Consider the following 23,826-nt stretch of genomic DNA (forward strand, 5'->3'; position numbering starts at 1 on the left):
AAGAACAATACAATGTAATCATCTAAATCCAATTAATTTTTTTAGATTAATTAATTAATCTAAATCCAATTAATTTTAAAAACTAAATGTACTAAGTCTATAAAACCCAATATTATTAATAAAAACCAGTCATACCCACTCAAACAACAACCACACGTAACATTCATCAGCCAGGGGGCTAGAGTCTAATTGCCCCGAGCCTGGTGGCATAAATGAGTGTTAAGACTTTTGCAGAAGACGAGGAGGGTGGGGCAGTACAAATCTCCAGGGGGAGCTGATTCTAGAGGGCCAGAGCCCCCACAGAGAAGGCTCTTCCCCTAGGCCCCGCAAAGCGACATTGTCTAGTTGATGGGACCTGGAGAAGGCTGGCTTTGTGGGACTTGACTGGTCGCTGGGATTCATGCGACAGAAGGCGATCCCACAGGTTGTCTCATAAGGTGCTTTTTCAAAAGGCAACTGGGTTTTCTTTGTTTTTCCTTTAAGATGTTTCACTTGGATGAGAAGCAAAACATATTTATATATCTTTTTCTTTTAATATTAGATTTGTTGTACTGTTATATTGCCTTGTATTATTGTTGTGAGCCGCCCCGAGTCTTCGGAGAGGGGCAGCATACAAATCTAATAAATAATAATAATAATAATAATAATAATAATTATTATTATTATTTTCAAGGAAAAACAAAGAAAGGCCACTTGTCTTTTGAAAAAGCACCTTTAGGACTATTAGCAGAGTGCTGCATGATTTTTGCACTATTGTTTAAATAATAATCTAAGCTTTCCAAGAAAGCACTGATAGTGTTTTCCCCCTGATAATACAATATACTACAATCAATCAGGTATAGTTTGTACATAAGAATGAATGAATGAATGGATGGATGGATGGATGGATGGATGGATGAATGAATAAATAAAATTATGATCTGTGGTTCTCCAAGAACTTTTGCCGTTGGGCATTTTGACTGGAGTTGTTGAGAGACATGATTAAGTCATATACTTTCTGACCTTTTGCCAAATGGCATTTAAGTGTTGTGAGTGGGAAAAAAAGATGCATCTTGTATTTAGTCATAGCTTTTTCCTTTTCCTAGTGCAGCTACTGATCAATACACCGCAGGTTGTTGTTTCTTTTTTTTACCAAAAATCTAAAGTCAACTGTGATTTATGAGAAATTCTGATCACCATCTAAATCAGACAAATGATTATGCATTATAACAATAAAAATAATTCCAGGAAAACTGAAATATCAATGTGTGCAGTTGTCTTTACATCAAAGACAGCTGTGATATTTTTATAGTTGATTCTGCATGACAGTTACCTGCCCTAACTCTTCATTAAGATCGGAGGTATTCACGAGAGGTCCTTCACCTGTTTCTTCATCAAACATTTCTTCATCCCAAGTGAGAAAATAAGAACCAAAAAATTTCTGCATTTCTACCGTGACATACATAGAAACAGGAATGATGTAGTTGAAAAGGACCATGAAAGAAAGAAAATCTGTAAATGCTGTGATAAACTGCCAAGACAAGACAAAAATAAAAAAATATCAATATAAGTTAGTTTATACTGGATCACAATGTTATTTATATTAACTTGAGAGAAGCGGTTACAGTTGGATTTATTTCTTTGAAAACTTGTATATAATCGTGCTCTTGGACATGTTATTATTGCTTTTTAGTAAGAGAAAATACGTTCTGATTTCTATAACTAATATGTAGAAACATAGAAACATAGAAGTCTGACGGCAGAAAAAGACCTCATGGTCCATCTAGTCTGCCCTTATACTATTTTCTGTATTTTATCTTAGGATGGATATATGTTTATCCCAGGCATGTTTAAATTCAGTTACTGTGGATTTACCAACCACGTCTGCTGGAAGTTTGTTCCAAGGATCTACTACTCTTTCAGTAAAATAATATTTTCTCATGTTGCCTTTGATCATTCCCCCAACTAACTTCAGATTGTGTCCCCTTGTCCTTGTGTTCACTTTCCTATTAAAAACACTTCCCTCCTGGACCTTATTTAACCCTTTAATATATTTAAATGTTTCGATCATGTCCCCCCTTTTCCTTCTGTCCTCCAGACTATACAGATTGAGTTCATTAAGTCTTTCCTGATACGTTTTATGCTTAAGACCTTCCACCATATGTAAGAGCATAAATTAGTCAATACTGCTAAGAGGCCAAGATATGGGTTAATAGGCTACCCCAAATAAACATATTTATTGGTCTACAACAGGTGAAATGGCGCCCTTTACACATTTTTCCCTCCGTTTATTTGTTTTCAGTTGCAAAAATACTTCTCAATTTGCCATGTTTAAAATTCACTATTATGTAGGTGAGAAAACATCCTTGATTTCCAATCCATGTTTATGGATTGTTCATTGAAATGCCAACACTTGTGTGATTTGTCGATAAGGTTGAAATACATGAACTACTGTAGGTCCATGCTATTTTAAAGTAACATCTTCCTCATCCATACAAAGAAATCTACAAGTTTGTACCTTTTGTCCTATCCAGGTTTATGCATATGTAAAAACCATACTTTAATTCTTGAACAAATATTCCACTCATTACTTTGATTCTATTTGTGCAAGTGTTTCTAAAAATCAGAACCACCTTACTTCATTTCAAGCTGTGCTAATTGTTTTAGTTGATGTTTGTGTTAGTTGTACATCATCACCTTATGTAATGGTATGGTAAGAATGACCTTGAAACAAGAGAAATAACTACAAATTAGGCAACAGTCAGATAAAAGATAGCTGAGACCAATGGGGACATGGCAAATACCTTATAAGGGGCTTCCTAACTTTTTATACAATAAAGGTCAGGAGAGAGAGAAATGTAACTTTTAGGCTTGCAAGATTCTGTTAATGTAACCTTACATTGAACACCAATTTATATTAAACTTATATTAATTTATATTAAACTTGGTGGATTATATTAACCCACCAAGGCTGCCAGATATCTGAGACCGGAAGAATATTCATAGCAGAAGAGAAGCGAGCACTCCGCAAAGCCAGAGCTGCAAACGCTGTGACAATGGTTCCCACATGTCTACCCAAAATGTGGCAGAACATTTGATGCCCATATAGGACGAACGTCATCATACTAAACACAAAGCTATGTTAGAATATTCATAAACTGGGAGAACCATCCTAACAAGATTCGCCAATGAATAGGCATAGCAACTAAGTCAGCCAATGGGAGCTAACCACTTCTGAGTCTATGCAGAGAATCGAAACTGAATACCTTAAGCTTAAGGCTGGGTTTAAGGCTGGGCATGGCTTAGTCTGCACTCTCTACTCTGATCTCTCTCACTCTGAACTCTACTGAAATGAAACTAACTGTTCTCTGCTGTCTGTAACTGCTAGAAAAACTCTGCTTATGGTACTGTAAATATATCTGTGACTATGTTTATAGCAGCTGAATTAGTCATTTGTGTGTGCTTCTGGCTTTGATTTTTGCAACAAACTCTAATAAGATAGAGCTTCATGCTTGGACTGCCTCACAGAGCTGACACCTTTGTTAGCATTAAATTGAATCTAACTAGAAATGGTGCTTTTAAAAAAAATCATTATGCTGTGGTGATAATTGGAGAGCCATGAATGTATAATATTGTTTGACAAATGCAGGAATTCTTTCCATCCAAACATTGGGCTAATTTGTTCGTGAATTACCCTTGCATGATAAATAACAGAAATTCTTATGGTCTTTCTGATAATCCTAATGCTTAAAAGTATTATGTTCATCATAGAGGGCATCAGGAAAAGTGAAGGGAGAATGCCAGAAGGTTACTATTTTTAGGATTGTCCCATTGGCCAGTTGAAGAGACCAATAGCTGTCCCAGAGTAGGGTAGTGTGACATTTGCAGAAGGCCACACAAATATGCAAAAATTCTTCCAACAGTTTCCCAACATCAGTGTTTCTCAACCTTGGCAACTTTAAGACATCTGGACTTTAACACCCCCAGAATTTCCCAGCCAGCATTCTTAAAATTGGGAAACATTGGTTTACAAGATAAAGCCAAGAGCTGTGTTGAAAGCAGTCTACTTATTCAGGATAAGCAAGGGCAGAAATCATCAAAAAGTTAAATACATTATTTTATCTCAGTATAAATAAATTGGTATACATACCACATTTCTTTTCCTTTCGGATTCTGTTTTCTTATTATACCAAGGTTCATCATGATATTGCTCAAGCTGCCAAACATATTTCAGGATGGTATTTATTAGCGATTTACTAATTAGAATACAAAGGTATACAATCAGAAAAGCATTCATTGATCTGAAACAGATGAAAGAAAATATGGTTATAGTTAATTAAATATAGTCATTGTACAACATAATTATTCACTTTATATTTTCAATTAATCTAAGCTTTTTCTGTATATTACATGTGCCATTTTTGCAGACAAGTCAGAATTAAAGTTTAATCTAAAATGATTTTATATTATTTTAACTCAGTAGTGCAACAAAACATAGTCTCTCAATGATATAATTTGATATGTGATGAAAGAAAATACAGTATGTCTACATTCATATACAAGAAACAATACGTTGTACTGATATATGATAAAAGAGTTGATGGGCAGGTGGGTGGGCAGGTGAATGGATATGGAAATGGATATAGACATATACTCTATCATCCATCCGTCTGTCTGTCTGTCTGTCTGTCTGTCTGTCTGTCTGTCTGTCTATCTATCTATCTATCTAATCATCTATCTATCATGTGTATACATACATACAAACACCAAAGCCTCAATGTAACACAGATTAAAACAAACAAGCAAGTTTATGTAACTCCTATAAATAGCACTGATTCAATTCCTTTTTCATTTTGAGATGTGTTAGGAAGCATTTAAGACAAACTATAGAGATTTATAGCTCTTTTTATCCAACGATCCTAATCTCACAGGCCTTGTGTAGCCTTTTGTGTGTGTGTGTGTGTGTGTGTGTGTGAGAGAGAGAGATACAACTAAATTTTGACAGAAATAGATGAGGTATGAGTATAATCAAAATAAATTTACAAATGCCTTGAAAGACTATAAAAAAGAACTGTGCTATTTTTTTCAGGTAATATATAACTTGCCTGCAACTAAGAATAAAATATTATGATATGTCTGTGTGTGTGTGTCTGTGTTTGTGTGTATGTGAATATGTGCACCAAAATATCAATATAATAATTTCTTAAATGTATTTGTCATTTGACTCTCAACAACTTTGAGTGGCATGGGATAAAGGAAAAAATGGCATCAAAAACCTGGCAAAACTAGAAAGTTTAGAACTGTAACAAACTAAAAACTTTTAAAACTAAAAATTTAAATTTCTAATAATAAACTTTAAAAAAATATTTAGCAACACAAATGCCTCAAATCCCTTCATTATGCAAGCAATTATTCACAATAAAATGTAGACAAATTATTATATTTTCTCCCTACTCGTCAGATACTTTTATTTTCTAATCATTTCATCCATAATACACACACAGATAGATAACACTTTACTTTTCTACAGCTGATCGTTTCTGTGATTTTGACTGGTAATTCAATGCCATTTTTGTTTCCATGCCAGTATATATTGCAACGCCTGAAAGGGAAAAAAAGCAGGAATAAAAAACATAGGATGATGAAGAAGATACGATTATCATTGTGGATTAGAATAATAAATTACATAATGGCATTTAATAATAGATATTGAATCCAAAAGGGGTGGTTGTATTATTCTAATTTATTATTGCTACACTGAAAAATACCATCCAACTTTTACTAGAAGGGTGAAAAGCAGTTTATCTTTTAGGATTAGAAAAACAAAATTGCCTTTATTCTGCTTAGTGATAATACTAGAGAGCCAAATCTAATCTGTCAATCAAAGGAATTCCAGCCTTTTGGGGCCAACAGACATATCTGATATTTTGTGATGGCACAGGCATTCTCATTCTCACAAAAGACCTACTGTAAATAACAAGGCCAAATTCTACAAACATATGTGTAGACAACATACATACTACCATGCTGTCATTCTTGGCCATTTCTTTGGGCAGAAGGAACAATGTTCACAATTTCTATTTTCTAAGGATGCCTACTATTATTATTATTATTATTTATTGGACTTGTATGCCGCCCCTCTCCGCAGACTCGGGGCGGCTAACAACAGTGGTAACACAACATGAACAATCCAATTAATAAAAACAACTAAAAAACCCTTATTATAAAAAACCAAACATACACACAAACATACCATGCATAACTTGTAGTAGCCTAGGGGGAAAGGATAACTTAACTCCCCCATGCCTGGCGACAAAGGTGGGTCTTAAGTCATTTGCAAAAGACAAGGAGGGTGGGGGCCATTCTAATCTCTGGGGGGAGTTGGTTCCAGAGGTCCGGGGCCGCCACAGAGAAGGCTCTTCCCCTGGGGCCCGCCAAACAACATTGTTTGGTCGATGGGACCCGGAGAAGGCCAACTCTGTGGGACCTTACTATGCTTGTATCTTGAAAATAAGATGAAACTATAACCTAGAACTCTGTAGCAGTTCATAACAATTTAACAATAAAAATCAAACAGACAATGGAGCCCAGCAAAGAACAACAATAGTCTCTGTACCTAGACAGTTGGGAGCAATCAGAGGTCATGACCGAAACCAAGGGGTTTCATAATGTCACTTTATCATTATGTGATCCATTCTTGCAGATATCACACAAGAAAATACTTCATAAACATTGCAAAAAGTAGCAAATGGAAATTGACAAAAACCAGAACCCTCTCTTCTCACCACCCAGACCATTGAATAATTTAGGATTTTGTATTGACAACCTTGCTTTCAACTCAAAATAGATCTGTTTGTTGGTCTCTTTCACTTTGCTTTTGAACAAGAGATACTACATTAAACAAATGTTGCTTTTAGTCAGTGTCTCAATAGGCAAAGTTTACCATAGATTTTCTCTGTGTTCTTTAATGTTGCTCCTCTAAGAAGCACATTTTCTGATCCCAGTGACCTGCAAAGTAAAAAATATTAATTGGTTTTATCAAGGGAAGAAGCCAAGCACTTTCAGGATGAAATGAAATGCTGAACAAACAAGGAAATATAATTTTGATTATGACAATTCATAAATATATGTTTAATACATAAAAATAATGCTACTCCTAACAAAAACACACTAGGCAAACCTTTAAATGTTCTTGAACAAATATTCCTGAAATACAAACTGAGAATTAGAATACATTCAGAAAACATTAAAGCTACCCTACATGTATTTTACAAACTGCTATAGAGATCAATGCTGCTTATTAATGAGTTGGAGTTGGAATTATTGGATTTAATTGGAAATTTTCATTTTAATTACACTGTGCTATATATCATATCATACAAGATAATAATAATAATAATAATAATAATAATAATAATAATAATAATAATAATTTATTGGATTTGTATGCCGCCCCTCTCCGTAGACTCGGGGTGGCTAACAACAATAATAAACACAACATGTACAATCCAATAATAAAAAACAACTAAAAACCCCTATTATAAAACCAAACATACACACAAACATACCATGCATAACTTGTAATGGCCTAGGGGGAAGAGCTATCTCAACTCCCCCATGCCTGGCGATATAAATGAGTCTTGAGTAGTTATGTGAATAAAAAAACTAGATAGCTGTTTGTGGCTAAATATTGGAGAACTTTAATTGTACGTGGTATAGGTAGTCCTTAACTTACAGCCATTTAATGACCATTCAAAGCTGCAACAGAGCTAAAAAATGTGACTTATGACTGTTTTTTTACAATTACTTCTACCTGTAGCACTCCCACGATCATGTGATCAACTTTCAGACATTTGGCAACCATTATGGATTTATGATGGTTGCAATATCTTGGGATGTTGTGATTGTCTTTTGTAACATTTTGGGAAGCAAAGTCAATGGGTAACCAGTTTCCCTTTACAATCATATGATTAACTTAATAAGCCCAGTGTTTCACATAACAGTTGTAGCAAGAAGGGTTGTAAAATGGGAATTCTGGGATCAATTGGGATTGTAAATCAGACTCCTTTATGTTCTCTTTATTTAATTTCATAAACATGCACACGCATATTACTAAATAATATCTGCATGATTCATTCTTGCATGATCAAAGATAGAAAACAAGTAAATATATGCTTCAAAAACACTGGATCTTACATGTAGTTCCAAAATCTGAATACAATTAAAACATGCTAAAATAAATGGAAAAAAATGACAGAGTAAAAATTATTTATACTCCCTCTGAAATTAAACCTAAAGTATCAAAATGATGAACAGCATAAGTCTGCAGAGAGGGGCAGCATACAAATCTAATTAATAATATTAATAATAATAATAATAATAATAATAATAATAATAATAATAATAATTTTAAAGAAGGAGTTTTGTTAGAAGGGATTACAATGAGTCATAATCTGCCTTTTTTGCTCATTGACAGAGATATGTCAATGTATTGCAAGATTTGTTAACAGGATTGATCTATTATCAGGCCAAATAGGCCCAAACAAGAACTGTGAAGGAAAATGTCAAGTGTAATGTGAAGTTGTGTCACATCCAGACTCCTTCCATATTAGGAACAACCCCACAGTTTATTCTTTTTGCAGCAAACACAATGAATACAAAGAGAGCTCTGAGCAAAGGGATTCCTGGTTTCCCTCTCCCTTTGGGCTATATTCATCCAGAAATTACAAAGATTAAGGAAATGTAGCTTGGCTACAGCTAGCTAACAGCTCATCTGGCCTCCAGCCATATAACACTGAGCTGCCCAGCTGCAATCGAATACCCAGTGACATGATGCCCATAGCATTTAACGCTAGAGAACCTATCTTTGGATAGAGGTTTATGTATTTCTTTGAATGCACAGTGTTGTGGTTAGCTCTGGCCCAGCTCCTGCCCCAAGGACTGTGGATGTGGGGGAGACATCCACATGCTACAGGCCTGTTTTGCCCCCGGTGGAATCTGCTAATGAAGGCTCCTCTGACCAAGAAGACATGAGTGACAGAGAGGAGGAGAGTGTGCCAGACAGCTCAGAAGGAGATCAATTATCTAGCTCTTCCTTGGATTCAGTTAATAAGAGTTAATGATACAGCCACGCATGCGGAGAGCGATGCATAGGCAACAACAACTGAGAGATTATTATCAAAGAAAATGAGGCCACCTGTGGTTGGGTGGGGCTGTGGTGATTAGTGAGGCTGCTATAAATAGCAGCCTGTGGGTTTGGCCATTGTGGAGGATTATCTGATTGTTGTGTTTCGTGACTGCTTTGCTGACTTTGACCTTTGTGTGCTGATTTTCCCCCGCTTTGAAACTAAGCCAGGGCAAAGTGTGTTTCACTTTGTGAAAAAAGAAGGACTGTGAATTGCCTCACAGCTGCAAGCTAAGTATCACAGAACTGATAAGGGACTTGTACAAATTACCAGTTTGGTTGGAGACGAGGGCTCTTTGCTATACCAAAAGAGGGCTTAGTTTAAGTGAATTTTCATTATAAAGAACATTGTTTTGAATTTTCAAACGTGTGTGTGTGAAATTTGTACCTGTGAATTTTTGGGAGGAGTCTACCAGAGAGCCCGACAGAACACACAGGCTGGATGAAATGTTATCCCATTCCCATTTGTTAATACTAAGAGGTGAATTACGTGGGCAACGTGGGCAAATTTTTATTTGAAGTCTTACCTTGCAATTGGCTCATTACTCTCATGGTAAATATTTATCCGGCCAACAAATCTGAAAGCAAAACAAAAGAAATCCCAAGTTAAGGAAAAGCTGAGCATCAGTATGGCTGGGAGGAAGCAGAGATGTGAATGCCAATAATTAAACATATGGGCATGCAAATAGTTTCCATTGTTATCTCCATCCTGAGTACAGGTAGTCCTGGACTTATAACCACATTTGAGCCCAAAATGTATGTTGATAAATGAGAAATTTGTTAAGTGAATTTTGTCCCATTTTATGATTTTTGTTAAGTGAATCACTGCATTAGTAACACAGTTGTTAAGCCAATCTGGAATAACTTTGCTTATCAGAAGATCACAAAAGATGATCATGTGGCCATCTGTGATATTGCAGCCATCATAAATATGAACCAGTTGTCAAGCATCTAAATGTAATTCATGTGCCTGGTGCACCAGTTGCGGCCCTATCTGGATCAGGAGTCACTGCTCACAGTCGCTCATGCCCTTATCACCTCGAGGTTCGACTACTGCAATGCTCTCTACATGGGGCTACCTTTGAAAAGTGTTCAGAAACTTCAGATCGTGCAGAATGCAGCTGTGAGAGCTATCGTGGGGCTTCCTAGATTCGCCCACATTTCTACAACACTCTGTGGCCTGCACTGGCTGCCGATCGGTTTCCGGTCACAATTCAAAGTGTTGGTAATGACCTTTAAAGCCCTTCATGGCATTGGACCAGAATACCTCCGGAACTGCCTTCTACCGCACGAATCCCAGCGGCCGATAAGGTCCCACAGAGTTGGCCTTCTCCGGGTCCCGTCGACCAAACAATGTCATTTGGCGGGGCCCAGGGGAAGAGCCTTCTCTGTGGCAGCCCCGGCCCTCTGGAATCAACTCCCCCCGGAGATTAGAACAGCCTCCACCCTCCTTGTCTTTCGCAAGTTACTCAAGACCCACCTATATCGCCAGGCATGGGGGAATTAAGACATCTCCCCCAGGCTTTCTTATACTTTATGTTTGGTATGTATGTGTTTTTAAATTGTTGGGGTTTTTTAATGTAATTTTATTATTAGATTTGTTCCATTGTTATACTGTTTTTATTGTTGTTGTGAGCCGCCCCAAGTCTTCGGAGTGGGGCGACATACAAATCTAATAAATTGAATTGAATTGAATTGAATGTGACCACGGGGAATGCTTAATAAGGGTGAAAAATGGTCATATCACTTTTTTTCAGGGCCGTTGTCACTTCAAATGGTCACTAAATGAAGTGTTGTAAGTCAAGGACTACCTATATTGCCAGCCAAAGCCATGGCACTTCTCCTGTTTCTTACCAAAGCTTGTATCATTAGCAATTCCTCTAACTGAAGCCCAATCCCCCACAAAACACTTTAATTTTTAAAAAAGTTTTCTTTCTCTTCTTTACTACAGTAAGTTATAGATTTATTGGAAGTGGTTAATTTTTGTCTGTTTAGAATACTGTATTCCTATTTTTTCATTCCATGTGTATTTTTCACCTGCTGCTGAATTATATATATTTTTAAATTATTAGTTGTGCATGATTTTTTTTAAAATGATCTTTCAGACTGTATGCCATTTCGGAGTCACAATCTGTGAAATGGACAGCTATATAAACATTATAAACACATTTTCAATGAAGCAATTAGCAATGTACAAGTTCCTTTCCATATGGATATATGTCTTCCAAATCTGGTTTAGCCTGTCTTCCTAGTTAAAAATCAACTTTTTAAAAAAACTGAATGCTGAAACTATGGATTACAGCATGGGGCCTCTTTTCAAACACGATAAGCTTCTGCAGTTTCACCCTCTTCAGCTATGCTGTTACATTTATGCTAACAATGCGTAATGTTAGATAGTAGAATCTGACTTAAGAGAACTAGTACTGCAAGAAAGGAATGAGGAAAGAAAATATACTTCCCTTTTTACAGTCCATTTAAATTTCTTAGTTCAGAGATCTTCAAACTTGGCAATTTTAAGACTTGTGGACTTCAACTCCCAGAAATCTATGCTGGCTGTTATGCTGTTATGTTATCCCAGCAGAATTCTATCTATCTATCTATCTATCTATCTATCTATCTATCTATCTATCTATCTATCTATCTATCTATCTATCTATCTATTGGATTTGTATGCCGCCCCTCTCTGGAGACTCGGGGCGGCTAACAGCAATAATAAGACAGCATATAATAATAATCCAATACTAAAAACAATTAAAAACCCATTATAATAAAAACCAAACAGACATACAGATATACGATGCATAAAATTGTAAAGGCCTAGGGGGAAAGGGTATCTCAATTCCCCCATGCCTGGCGGCAGAGGTGGGTTTTAAGTAGCTTATGAAAGGCAAGGATGGTGGGGGCAATTCTAATCTCTGGGGGGAGTTGGTTCCAGAGGGCCGAGGCCGCCACAGAGAAGGCTCTTCCCCTGGTTCCCGCCAAGCAGCATTGTTTAGTTGACGGGACCCGGAGAAGACCCACTCTGTGGGTCACTGGGATTCGTGCAGCAGAAGGCGATCCCGGAGATAATCTGGTCCGGTGCCATGAAGGGCTTTATAGGTCATAACCAACACTTTCAATTGTGACCGGAAACTGGGAGTTGAAGTCTACAAGTCTTAAAGTTGCCAAGTTTGGGGACTCCTGCCTTAGTTTCACTTCTGCTTCCCATCAGTTTCCTATGACTGATTCACATTTTCCTTTAGTCCTTTTTTTTCCAGCTTCCTTTTAGGATGTGTCTCCCCTGCCCCCAAATCTTTCATTACGGTATACCCACAAACTGCCTGAAATTTAAAGGGTTTGCAATAAATGTGCTAGTAGCAGGAAAGGATTAAAAATGATAAGAAAGTGGGCACAGCAGGGAAATCCATGCTTCATATCTTTTGGACAAAAGGACAAGTCTTAGATTGTAATATCACATCTGACATTGTGTTGATTTTGGCTTTTTCTTGCAGAAGCTGCTGGCTACAAGTCTCATTTTCTACTCAATCCAGTTCTTTTGCTTTAGTTATTTTGATAGATCTCTCCTTGCCTTCATATAGGCAAAGATTCTGCTTTTTCTTTAACAATGATTATTTGAATATCCAGTTTGACAGCAGGAGCTAATTGACCTTGGCTGATCTAAAAAGTTAAGTGGAGTTGGCCATGGTTTCCCTGGATGGGAGTCTATTTGAGAAGTTCAAGACCAAGACATTTTTAAAAAACAGAAATCCCAGAAAAATGAAATAACTTCTGCATCACACCAAGAGAACTGCATGAATATGCTTATCTAACTCAGCAGGAATTGAGCTTGATTTGAAGTAGATCTTATTTTCTTATTTATTTGATTACATGTTAAACTTGGACAGCAAAAAGCCAGAACTTCTGCATCAACAGTGGGTTCCTACCGATGTGGCTCTCTGGACCACACCGGTAGAACCCACCACTTGTCCATGCCATCATTCCCCCTCTCCAGCAGGATGCTCAAATGAATATTTAAATGATCAAAATGTATCATCAATGAGTTAGAATATATAGAGCAGGGGTCCCCAACCACCGGGCCGCGGACCAGTACCGGGCCGCGGGGCATGTTGCACCGGTCCGTGGAGTCAGCAGCTGCCGGCCCTCATGCCGCCCCCCCCTCCCTCCAGCGCTTCGCCTCCCACCGGGCAAGAGGCCTCGGGAGGCAGGTTCTGCCGGCCACAGGACAATGGACAGAGGGGCAGGAAGGACCGAGAGACTCAAGCCTCTTTTGGCTTCTGCCGCGGGGCGCTTTTGCGTTTTTGGCTGGGGGGAAGCAGGAGGGCCAGCCTGACCCCCTGTCTCCAGCGCTTAGCCCCCGCTGGGCAAGAGGGCTTGGGAGGCAGGTTCTGCCGGCCACAGGGCGATGGCGGGAAAGAGGGGCGGGGAGGACCAGCACCCCATGCTTAATCCCGCCCCCAACCACACCCCTTTCCGCCCCCACCGGGCCATAGAAAAATTGTCATGCTGAAACTGGTCCCTGGTGGAAAAAACGTTGGGGACCACTGATATAGAGGACATGTACCCCTGATTCTAGGCCAATACAGTGTTCCCTCGATTTTCGCGGGTTCGAACTTCGCGAAACGTCTATACCACGGTTTTTCAAAAATATTAATTAAAAAATACTTCACAGTTTTTTCTCCTATACCATGATTTTTCCCACCCGATGACGTCATATGTCATTGCCAAACGTTCGTCTGCGTTTAAAAATCATTTTAAAAAATAAACTTTAATAAATAAACATGGTGAGTAATAATCTAAATGGTTGCTAAAGGAATGGGAAATTGTAATTTAGGGGTTTAAAGTGTTAAGGGAAGGCTTGGGATACTGTTCATAGCCAAAAATAGTGTATTTACTTCCGCATCTCTACTTCGCGGAAATTCGACTTTCGCGGGCAGTCTTGGAACGCATCCCCCGTGAAAATCGAGGGAACGCTGTATTACAAGTTGGGAATAAATGGTTAGAAATCAAATGATATGTAAAAGGCGAAAGATTTATACGATCTGAAGAGAAGCCAGAGTATAAACAGAGTATACAGAGGCATTTTGTTAAATAACTGCAAAAATATGAAATGGCTATTGTTGAAACTAAATATAAGAATATATATACAAAGCAAAAAGGCTTCACATGAAGCTGAATAAAACCATTAGTTCCAAGCATTGTAAAATAACATATGAGATATAAGAAATGGCTGTCAAAATAGACAGTGTGTGTATGTGTGTGTGTGTGTATTGTCATATGTTTCTATATTTCTTCTTTCTCTTTCTTATAGTTTCTCTCTGTCTCTATTGCTGTCTGTGTAAGATGTTTGTCCTATTTAAGACAATGTACAATACAAGGTTAATGTAAATAAGTATGAATCAGATGCTAAAGACTATGTACTATCTTTTAAAATGTATATATTTTCAAAAAAAATTCTTTAAAAAAATAACTTGTAAACTGTTTCCCCCCCTGAGTTACCATCCCAACTGGAACATCTCAATAAAGGATGAAAGAAGAGTTGACAGAAACTAGAGTAATCCTAAACTCTTAGCTGATCTCAAAGAACTATGCAGAAAACAATCAACACATAATTCAACAAAGGAACCCTTAGTTGAAATATAATACCAATGGTTGAAAAAAAATGTGGCGTTACCATACCTCAGCACTAACAACCATAAATAAAGGTCAAACCATTGGCTTTCAAGTTTTCTCAGGGCTGACAGTCAGTGCTTTGTGATTCATCTTGACCACCTGAGGCAGAGGTCACTCTACGACAGTGATGGTGAACCATTTTTGGTTTGCATGCCAAAAGGATGTGTGTGTGCCTGCTAGCGCATGCACATGCCCGCACCCATGCTTTCCTCCCATGCATGTGCACAACCCCCATGCTGTCCCCCTATGCATGTCCATAATTACCCTCCCCCCCATACGCATGCGCTGGCCCCTGTGCCTAACTGAAGCCTCTGGACCCCTGAAGCCTGGGGATAGCAAAAAAAGGCCCCACGGGTCAACTGGAAGTTTGTTTCCGAACTTCCAGTTGGCCTGTTGGGCTGTTTTTCACCCTCCCCAGGGTTCAGGAAGCTTTCCTGAAGCCTGGGGAGAGTGAAAACAGCCAAAAAGAAGTCTGAAAATCAGCTGGCACACTGGAGCTGACATAGGGCAATGACTCACATGCCCTCAGATATGGCTTCGCATGCCACCTCTGGCACATGTGTCATAGGTTCACCATCACTGCTCTAAGAGAAGAGAAGAATTAGGAACGGCTTCATTGTTCTACATATCTTCTCAAAATCTGCACTTCTATACTTGGGAGTTTCATGTACTTTAATAATAATAATAATAATAATAATAATAATAATAATAATAATAATAACAACAACAACAACAACAACAACAACAATAATAATAATACCATCTGTCAATTGCAAAAGGACACTTTACTGGGATCCGCACACATAATTTGCCGCTACATCACGCAGTCGTAGGTGCTTGGGAAGCACCCGACTGGTGATGAAATACAAAATCCAGCATAATGATCTTGTTTGCTGAATTGTATTGACATAATAATAATAATAATAATAATAATAATAATAATAATAATAATAATAATAGTAATAATTATTATTATTATTATTATTATTACTATTACTATTACTATTACTATTATTACTATTATTATTTATTAGATTTGTATGCCGCCCCTCTCCGCAGACTTGGGGCAGCTCACAACAATAATAATAACAATGTGCAATGTAACAAATCTAATATTTAAAAGAAAGTATCTAAAAACCCGTAATTTAAAAAGTATACATCACAAGCATACCATACATAAAACTATATAAGCCGGGGGGAGATGTCTCAATTCCCCCATGCCTGGCGTGGGTCTTAAGCAATTTACAAAAAACAAGGAGGATGGGTGCAGTTCTGATCTCTGGGGAGAGTTGATTCCAGAGGGCCGGGGCCGCCACAGAGAAGGCTCTTCCCCTGGGGCCCGCCAGACGACATTGGTAATAGTGAACATGTATTATAAATCACATGTTCTTACTTATAAAGATCAGGCTGAGGTTGTTCACATTCAATAGTAGCATGTAGTTTATCAATATCTTGTTCATTGTGAAGAGTCTTTGTATCTTGGACCGCATAATATGTCTGGAATAAAAAAGGAAATGATAGTGAAATTGGAAACAGGAACTTTGAACATGAAACACAGTTCTTCTCATCTTTCCATCTGTGGTCAACAATACAGCATAGCAAAAGTCTGCATTTCCGAATGCCTACTAAACAGCTATCTATGCAGATATAAATTCTGAGAATGTAAGTAATCCAAACCATTTTACATGGCTCTAATATGTTAAATTAGCAAGTTATAAACTGTATCAAAAAGCTCATATTTTCAAAATGTTGCAGAACTAATTCTCTGAACAGATTCAAATATTGATATGCCATGTATTAAATAAAAAGTGGGTAATCTTTTAATTATGAGACGCCCATTCTTTGAAATGTGAACAGGTTAATTGCATAAATCTATACCAAACTATTTGGAAGAAGGTCTCATATGTCATAAATCTATACTGTTCTACTTGGAAGAAAGTCTCACAACTAAAAAGGGGAATTATTCAGAGGATATAAGGTAATAAAAGGTAGGATGATCCTCACACCTGGTCCTTTTAAGGTGTGCAATGTTCACACATAAAAATAGTGAGCAGTTTCTACTAGGATACTACATCTGCCATGTGGCCTATTGCAAGCCTCTTTGGAGAGAATGGTTTGTCTTATGACTCACCTACAAAAGTAACATTGTAATTTTAGTTTACTCAATCCTTCAGAAACAATAGATACTTTCATTCATAAACTGAGGTTCTGTAACACAAGAGAAACATCCAATGCCTGATCTTCAGCTAGAGACTATCAATAAGTTAAACTTGTTACCTTATGACTTGATTCACCATCTAAACTTGCTGTTGTAACAAAACATGTACCATCTGATCGACTACTTGACAATAATATTAAATCACAGGGGAATGTTTCATCTTCTTTTACCATCACAACGTCTCCAACCTAGTGGCCAGGGAGAAAATATGGTTAGAATAAGATTATAGTTGCTCCCTTTAAAAGTGAATACACTGTAAAGATCTGTAAAAAGACTATTGCGATGTATATTTTTGTTTTAATTTGCAAAATCTAATAAATAAATCTTTTTTTAAAAAGTGAATACACTGTTAACATCATGTTAAACCAAAATGTGATTTGTTTATTTTTAGGCTTAGTGTGATATCTAACACAACACAGAAATGCAACAAAGTTGCATAATGTTATCCATAAATCAATTTATTGTAGTTTATTAGTACTGTACACTCAACCTACAGAATCTAATAAGTCATAATGTAGTTTTGTTGCTTGTATCTTAATGGTGTTTATATCCCATGTTAGCAGATTAGTATTAGGCTAATCAAAGTAGCTTATTCAGTAAATCATGGTCAAAACAGATCATGGCCTAGTATGACATGTTAACACAAAGTGGATTAAATCTAGGCTGCAACATAATGTAATTTGATTGGATTTAATCTAATATGTAAATAATATCAGTGACTATACCATGATTCTTTCTGTGATTTTATTGCCATACTGAATTGTAGTGTAAGCATGATATGCACATAAGGATTTAGGATTTATTTGAAAATTTCTGATATAACCCTACAATACTTTGTTATATCTATCTAGGTCTATCAACAATCCAAGAGCTGCAGGACTATAACAACAAATGAAAAATAAATTAGAAATTCACCAAAATACTCATAATAAATTGAACAATTTGCAAACTCTATTAACTTTATTTTAGTTCTGTCCTGTTCATGAAATCTCTGTATAGAAGTATCATTTCCTCATTACTGTATTGCTCAGCTACAATATTATATATCAGGTGATAAATTGGAGAATTGCAGTTGTAACAAGACATAAAATATGTGTTGAGACATTGCAATGCAAACATTACCCCTCACATACTGGCATGCTGCATTGTAATACTAGTGGGAAAGGTTTTATGATTGTGATATCTTAATGTCACAATGCAAATTTCATCATTTTAATTGGGGTCAAGATAGCTGGCTGGAAAGTGTCCATCTACGTGACTTTCTTGAAGTACGCCAAGCTACAATTTCAATGATTTCATGCTATGTTGGCTGTGATTGCTAAAACTTATGGTACTTCCTGAAATGTAGTAATAAACAGAAACAGAGTATCACTCTTGAACACAAGTGGAGTTCTCAGGGATTACTGAAATTTGTACTTTTAGACGTTAGCTCCAAGACAAACAAACTTAATATAAATGAAGGATCAAATTCATTTGCTCCCTGGACAAAAGTACATAAATACATTTATGTATGTACTTTTGATATATCAGCAGGGAACAAATGGATTTGTTCATAAATAAAATAAAATTTATTCATAAATAAATACATTTATGTATTTATGAACAAATTTTATTTTGGGAAATTCTAAAAAGAAAATTAAATATTTAAATATTTAAAGAACAGCAACGAAACTTCCAATATTTTTCTAATAGCACTCCTATAAATAAATAATAAAAAATAGCTTTTAGTTTTATTTAAAGTAAATGACGAAAGTAAATGGAACCATTTCTGTGCCACCTACAGTCATTTTTCATGCACCAATGAAGTAAAACAATATGCAAAACTCTCTCTAGAGGAACGGAAAAGGCACACCAGCCAAGCAGAAGTACTTATTGACCTAGAAAAAAAACCTGTAAACTATAAACAATGCAATTTATGAAAAGACCACTCCAAAATTAAATCCCTTTGCCATTCACTAAAGTTTTCCCTCTTTTTGTTAGCTTCTTCATGAGCCTGCGACAAAACTGTTTGGTTCCTTTAAGAGCTGCATTAACTTTAATTATTAAACTGCTTAAAGGAGCTGTGAGGGTGCAGTGGTTAGGATGCAGTATTGCAGGGTAACTCCATCCACAGAAAAAAGTTCAATCCTGAATTCAAGGTTGACTCAGCCTTCCATTCTTCCAAGGTTGGTAAAATGAGGAACCAGATGGTTGGGGACAATATGCAGATACTGTAAACTGCTCAGAAAGTGCCCTAAAGCACTATGGGGCAGTATGAAAGTGTTATTGCTAAAGCAGTGGTAGCCTCCCTGCCCTTCCCACACACAGAAGCCTGGAAAAAAAACTAGACTGCTTTGATTAATACAAATATGTTGTGCTTATGATTGTGAGAAACTTAATGCAATTCTTGCAAGTCATTTCCACATATGCTGTACTCACTTACCTGGACACACAATTAAAAATCCTTAGCTGTTAACAGAATAACAATGCCTTGATCTGCTTTAAATACAGGGGTACAGTACCTCTACTTAAGAACGCCTCTACTTAAGAACTTTTCTAGATAAGAACCGGGTGTTCAAGATTTTTTTGCCTCTACTTAAGAACCATTTTCTACTTAAGAACCCGAGCCCGGAAAAATTTCCCAGGAAATTTGAGTGCGGCACGAAGGCCCGGCCAGTTTCCTGCCATTCCTTCCCCCTTTAATCCCGGCCATCTCGGGCTTTTCTGAGCTGCCAGAGGAGCCTTTCAGTGGTGCTTAAGCAGGCTTTGGCAGTCCAGAGCGAATGAAGCATTTTTCTTTCTCTGGGCGCTTGGATAGAGAATAAACCTCTGCCAGCGCCCAGAGAAAAGAAATGCTCCCTTCGCTCTGGGCAGCTGAGGAGTCACCACAGTGAAGGAAAGGCACTGGCTACAAAGCAAGTGAGTGAGAGAAGAGGGGAGCCCTTCAGCATGGGAAGGAAGAGGAAGCAGGTAGCAGCAGCAGCAGGCAGTGTATAGGAGGCAGCCTCACGCCAGGTGTATGGAAGGCATGTGCTCCTCCTCGCTGCCTCAGAGTCCCTCTTTTTCTTTAAGCCTAAAAGTTTTGGATTTTTTTGATCCCCCTCACCTCACCTTCTTCCTTTGGCAGCGACTGTCCTCCTCTTCCTCCTCTTCCTCCTCCCACCCAAATTCTGAGCTTTTATTTCTTTCCTAATGGGTTTGCACACATTATTTGCTTTTACATTGATTCCTATGGGAAAAATTGCTTCTACTTAAGAACGTTTCTACTTAAGAACCTGGTCATGGAACGAATTAAGCTCTTAAGTAGAGGTACCACTGTACTTTCATATTACAGTACTGTAAGTACTGTAAGGTACTTACAGTACCTTAAAGATTAACAAAAAAATCATAAGGCGACAGTGACAAACACTTTTCTTATTGTGTCAATAAAAATAAGAGCATGTCTAGAATTCAAGCTGAGTTTGAATGAAATGGTCAATCAGGTCCAGTTCTTACAGACTGCCTGGACAAGTTCCTGCAATTTTCTTGGTAAGGTTTTTCAGAAGTGATTTACTCTGTCCTTCTTCCTAGGGCTGAAACTTAGTCCAGCATTTCTCAATTCATAATTCTGGGAGTTGCAGTCCACCCACTTTAAAATTGCTAATGTCGAGAACCAGCCCAACTTCAGCCAGCCGTATTTCTGTCCAGGGGTGAAATGCTCCTGGTTTGCTTGTGCCTTTTGGTCATTGGAGAGCTGGTCACAAAGACAGTGTGAGCCCCCACCCACCCACTGCCATTTGGGCTCTTTTTACTCTCTGCGCATGCACAGAACACTTTGCGCAAGCACAGAGGGTAAAAAAAACCAAATGGCAGCCTCCAGACAGGTGGGCAGAGCCTCACACTCCCTTCATGACTGGTTCTCCAACAACCAACAGGCGCGAGTGAACTGGGAGCATTTCGCTGCTGTTTCTGCCTAAAGTGGCACCAGAACTCAGTCTCCCTATAGTAGTGTAAAGAGCCAGTTTGGTGTAGTGATTAAGGCTGGAGGCCAGAACCCAAAATATCTTGTCCGACTTAGATGCAAAGCCCAACTGAGTAATCTCAGGCTAGTTGCTTTCTCTCAGCCCTAGGCAATGGCAAATGAAAAACCCTGCCAGAAAACTGCAGGGACGTGTCCAGGGCGTCTCTGAAAATGAGACAGGATTGAATGGAAGAAAAGAAAAAAAATATGTCACTACGTTCGTGTCAAGTGTCAATCTCAGTTGGCATATGTATTAGGAGGAAGGAGAAAAAGTTAGATTTAACCCAGAAACATAGAAAACTGACAGCAGAAAAGACCTAGTGATCTATTGAGTCTGTTTTTCGAATTTTTGCTTACTCTGTTTATTTATTTATTTTTATTATTTATTTATTTTTATTTTATTATTTTTTTACCTTTGTCAGATGATGGACATGTGCTTTATCCCAAGAATGTTTAAACTCAGTTACTGATGACCCAGTATCTCTGCTGGAAATTGGTTGCAAGCTTTCGCTACTCTTTCTAACATTACATTTAAATTTCCCTCCTGTCAGTTTGAGATTACGCCCCTTGTTTCTGATTTTTGCTTAATATTGAAAATACTGCCTTCTAGAACTATAATATATTTTATAATTTCAATCATGTCACCCTTTTCCCTTTGATCACCTGGACTGAACATATTCAGTTTCTCTAACCTGTTGTAAGAAAAATTCCCCAGACCAAAATAATTCTCACGCCTGTCCTGACATGTTTCGTCCCTCAGATCTTGCACAAATTTTGTTGCCTGTTTCTGGACTTCCTCGATCTTATCAATTTCTTTTTTTAAATGAGATCTCCAGAACTGGACACAGTATTCTCCAAATGAAGTCTGACTAATTCTACATATGGGATTAGGATCTTTTTTTTATCAATTGATGATCCCTCTAGTGATGCATCCCAAAATGTTGTTTGCCTTCCCAGCTGCCTAGCTACACTGTTTATTCCTTTTGCAGTCATCTGTTATAAGCACAACTTACTCCTTTTCTTCTGCTGTTCTGCCTAACACTGAACACTCAATACTGTGCTCTGCTAAAGGATTCTCTTTCCCTAAGTGCATGATATTAGATTAGATTAGATTTATTGGATTTATATGCCGCCCCTCTCCACAAATTCAGGGCGGCTCACAACAATAATAAAAAAACAGTACATAATAACAAATCCAATGCCCACCAATCTAATTACAATTTAAAATTAATAAATTCATAAAACAGTCCCAATATATATAAAAACAGGCACACAGTCAATCAGTCAAATGGCAAAACAACATGGGCAAGGGGGAGATGTTTTAGTTCCCCCATGCCTGACGGCAGAGGTGGGTCTTAAGGAGTTTACGAAAGGCAGGGAGGGTGGGGGCAATCCTAATCTCAGGGGGGAGCTGATTCCAGAGGGTCGGGGCCCCCACAGAGAAGGCTATTACCTTTAGAAACACTGAACAGTGGTTTCCACATTTTTTAAATCAATTTTTCAGTAATTGAAAAATATTTTTTCATGTTATGAATACCCCAGGAATGGCAACTCTATCACACACCTTTATGCCATCAGCAAAAACCTTACCTGACATTCCTTCTATTATATCACTTACAAACACACTGAATAGAACAGGAGTTAGACTGTGCTTTGTGGTACACCACTGGTGATTTGCATCTGTTAAAACAGTGTCCCATTAATGAGCACACACTGGGATTTATCCCTGAGCCAACTTCCTATCCACTGAACCACCCAATGGTTAAGTCCTAGGCTGTAAATTTTTATGGGTTTGTTATGTGGAACTGTATCAAATACTTTTCTAAAATCCAGATAGGTTATGTCCACAGTACCACCTTCATCGAAAAGGTGAGGCAGTTTTTAAAAAACCAGTTAGACTAGTTTGACATGATCCGCACTCAGTAAAGCCATGCTATTTTGGGTCCATGAAGTTGTGTGCTTTTAAGTGTTCATTCATCTCTTTTTTCAGGAATGATTCCATTAAATTTGCTATATATTTATTCATGTGTTTTCATTTTAGTGTTGGTACAGTATGTATCATTTTTGAAAAAAGATATCTGCTGAAATAAACTATAGTCTAGGGAAGACCGTCCCATAATAATTTTCTTAGTTTTAAAAGTATTAAGGCTATCAGTGGTCCACAGGCAAGGAAATAAGAAGTTATTCATCAGGCAGAAAGTTGTGCTATGATAATATGGTACAGCATAATTAACTTCTTAACAAATCATATATTTGTCTCTCTTATAATTCTACTTGCTCCATGTATATGAACTCTATTATTCCCAATGATTATTTCTTCTATATTATTCCTAATGTCTTTCCTTCTATTCTTCTATTTATGTATTTTACCATAATTATATCCTCTTAAAGCTACTTTATGTATTAGACAAAATAAATAAAATAAAATAAATAAATAAATAAATAAAATATTTCCATGCTATAACATTCTCTGATTTTAAAATGACGCTGTTTTGCAAGGTATAATCGGGGGTTGTGGCTCTTACACATTGAGAAAGATTTGACACTCTAAAAAGGAAATGGTGATTTTAATCTGATGTGCCAAGAGCAACTTTCTTATAAGACAATTAAAATCATTTCAAGACATTGTAAATGTCTGCATAAAGGAACAAATGTTCAAGCATTAGCTATAATTAAAGGGTGAAGAACTATTGAATTTAGTGACAATTTCTTCTTATTTAGGTACTAAAAAAGCAAAATGTCAATTTTAATTTTATTGAATTTTAGATTATTTTTATTTATGTCTTATTTATTTAT

The 23,826-nt window shown here is 37.3% G+C and overlaps 1 protein-coding gene across 3 annotated transcripts in view; it reads right to left on the bottom strand.

Annotated features, from left to right (window-relative positions):
• Positions 1–23,826, bottom strand: part of ATP11A (ATPase phospholipid transporting 11A) — a 137,618-nt gene that overhangs the window by 44,266 nt on the left and 69,526 nt on the right. For all 3 annotated transcript variants that reach the window (XM_070751168.1, XM_070751169.1, XM_070751170.1), the window contains exons 6-12: positions 17,111–17,239; positions 16,227–16,330; positions 9,691–9,741; positions 6,923–6,987; positions 5,500–5,581; positions 4,130–4,280; positions 1,313–1,510 (exon numbers count right to left, since the gene is read on the bottom strand). In XM_070751168.1, the coding sequence (XP_070607269.1) occupies positions 1,313–1,510; positions 4,130–4,280; positions 5,500–5,581; positions 6,923–6,987; positions 9,691–9,741; positions 16,227–16,330; positions 17,111–17,239 (780 nt within the window). The remainder of the gene's footprint in view (positions 1–1,312; positions 1,511–4,129; positions 4,281–5,499; positions 5,582–6,922; positions 6,988–9,690; positions 9,742–16,226; positions 16,331–17,110; positions 17,240–23,826) is intronic.

Source organism: Erythrolamprus reginae, chromosome 4 (assembly GCF_031021105.1).
Source record: "Erythrolamprus reginae isolate rEryReg1 chromosome 4, rEryReg1.hap1, whole genome shotgun sequence".
NCBI classification, from domain to species: Eukaryota; Metazoa; Chordata; class Lepidosauria; order Squamata; family Dipsadidae; genus Erythrolamprus; species Erythrolamprus reginae.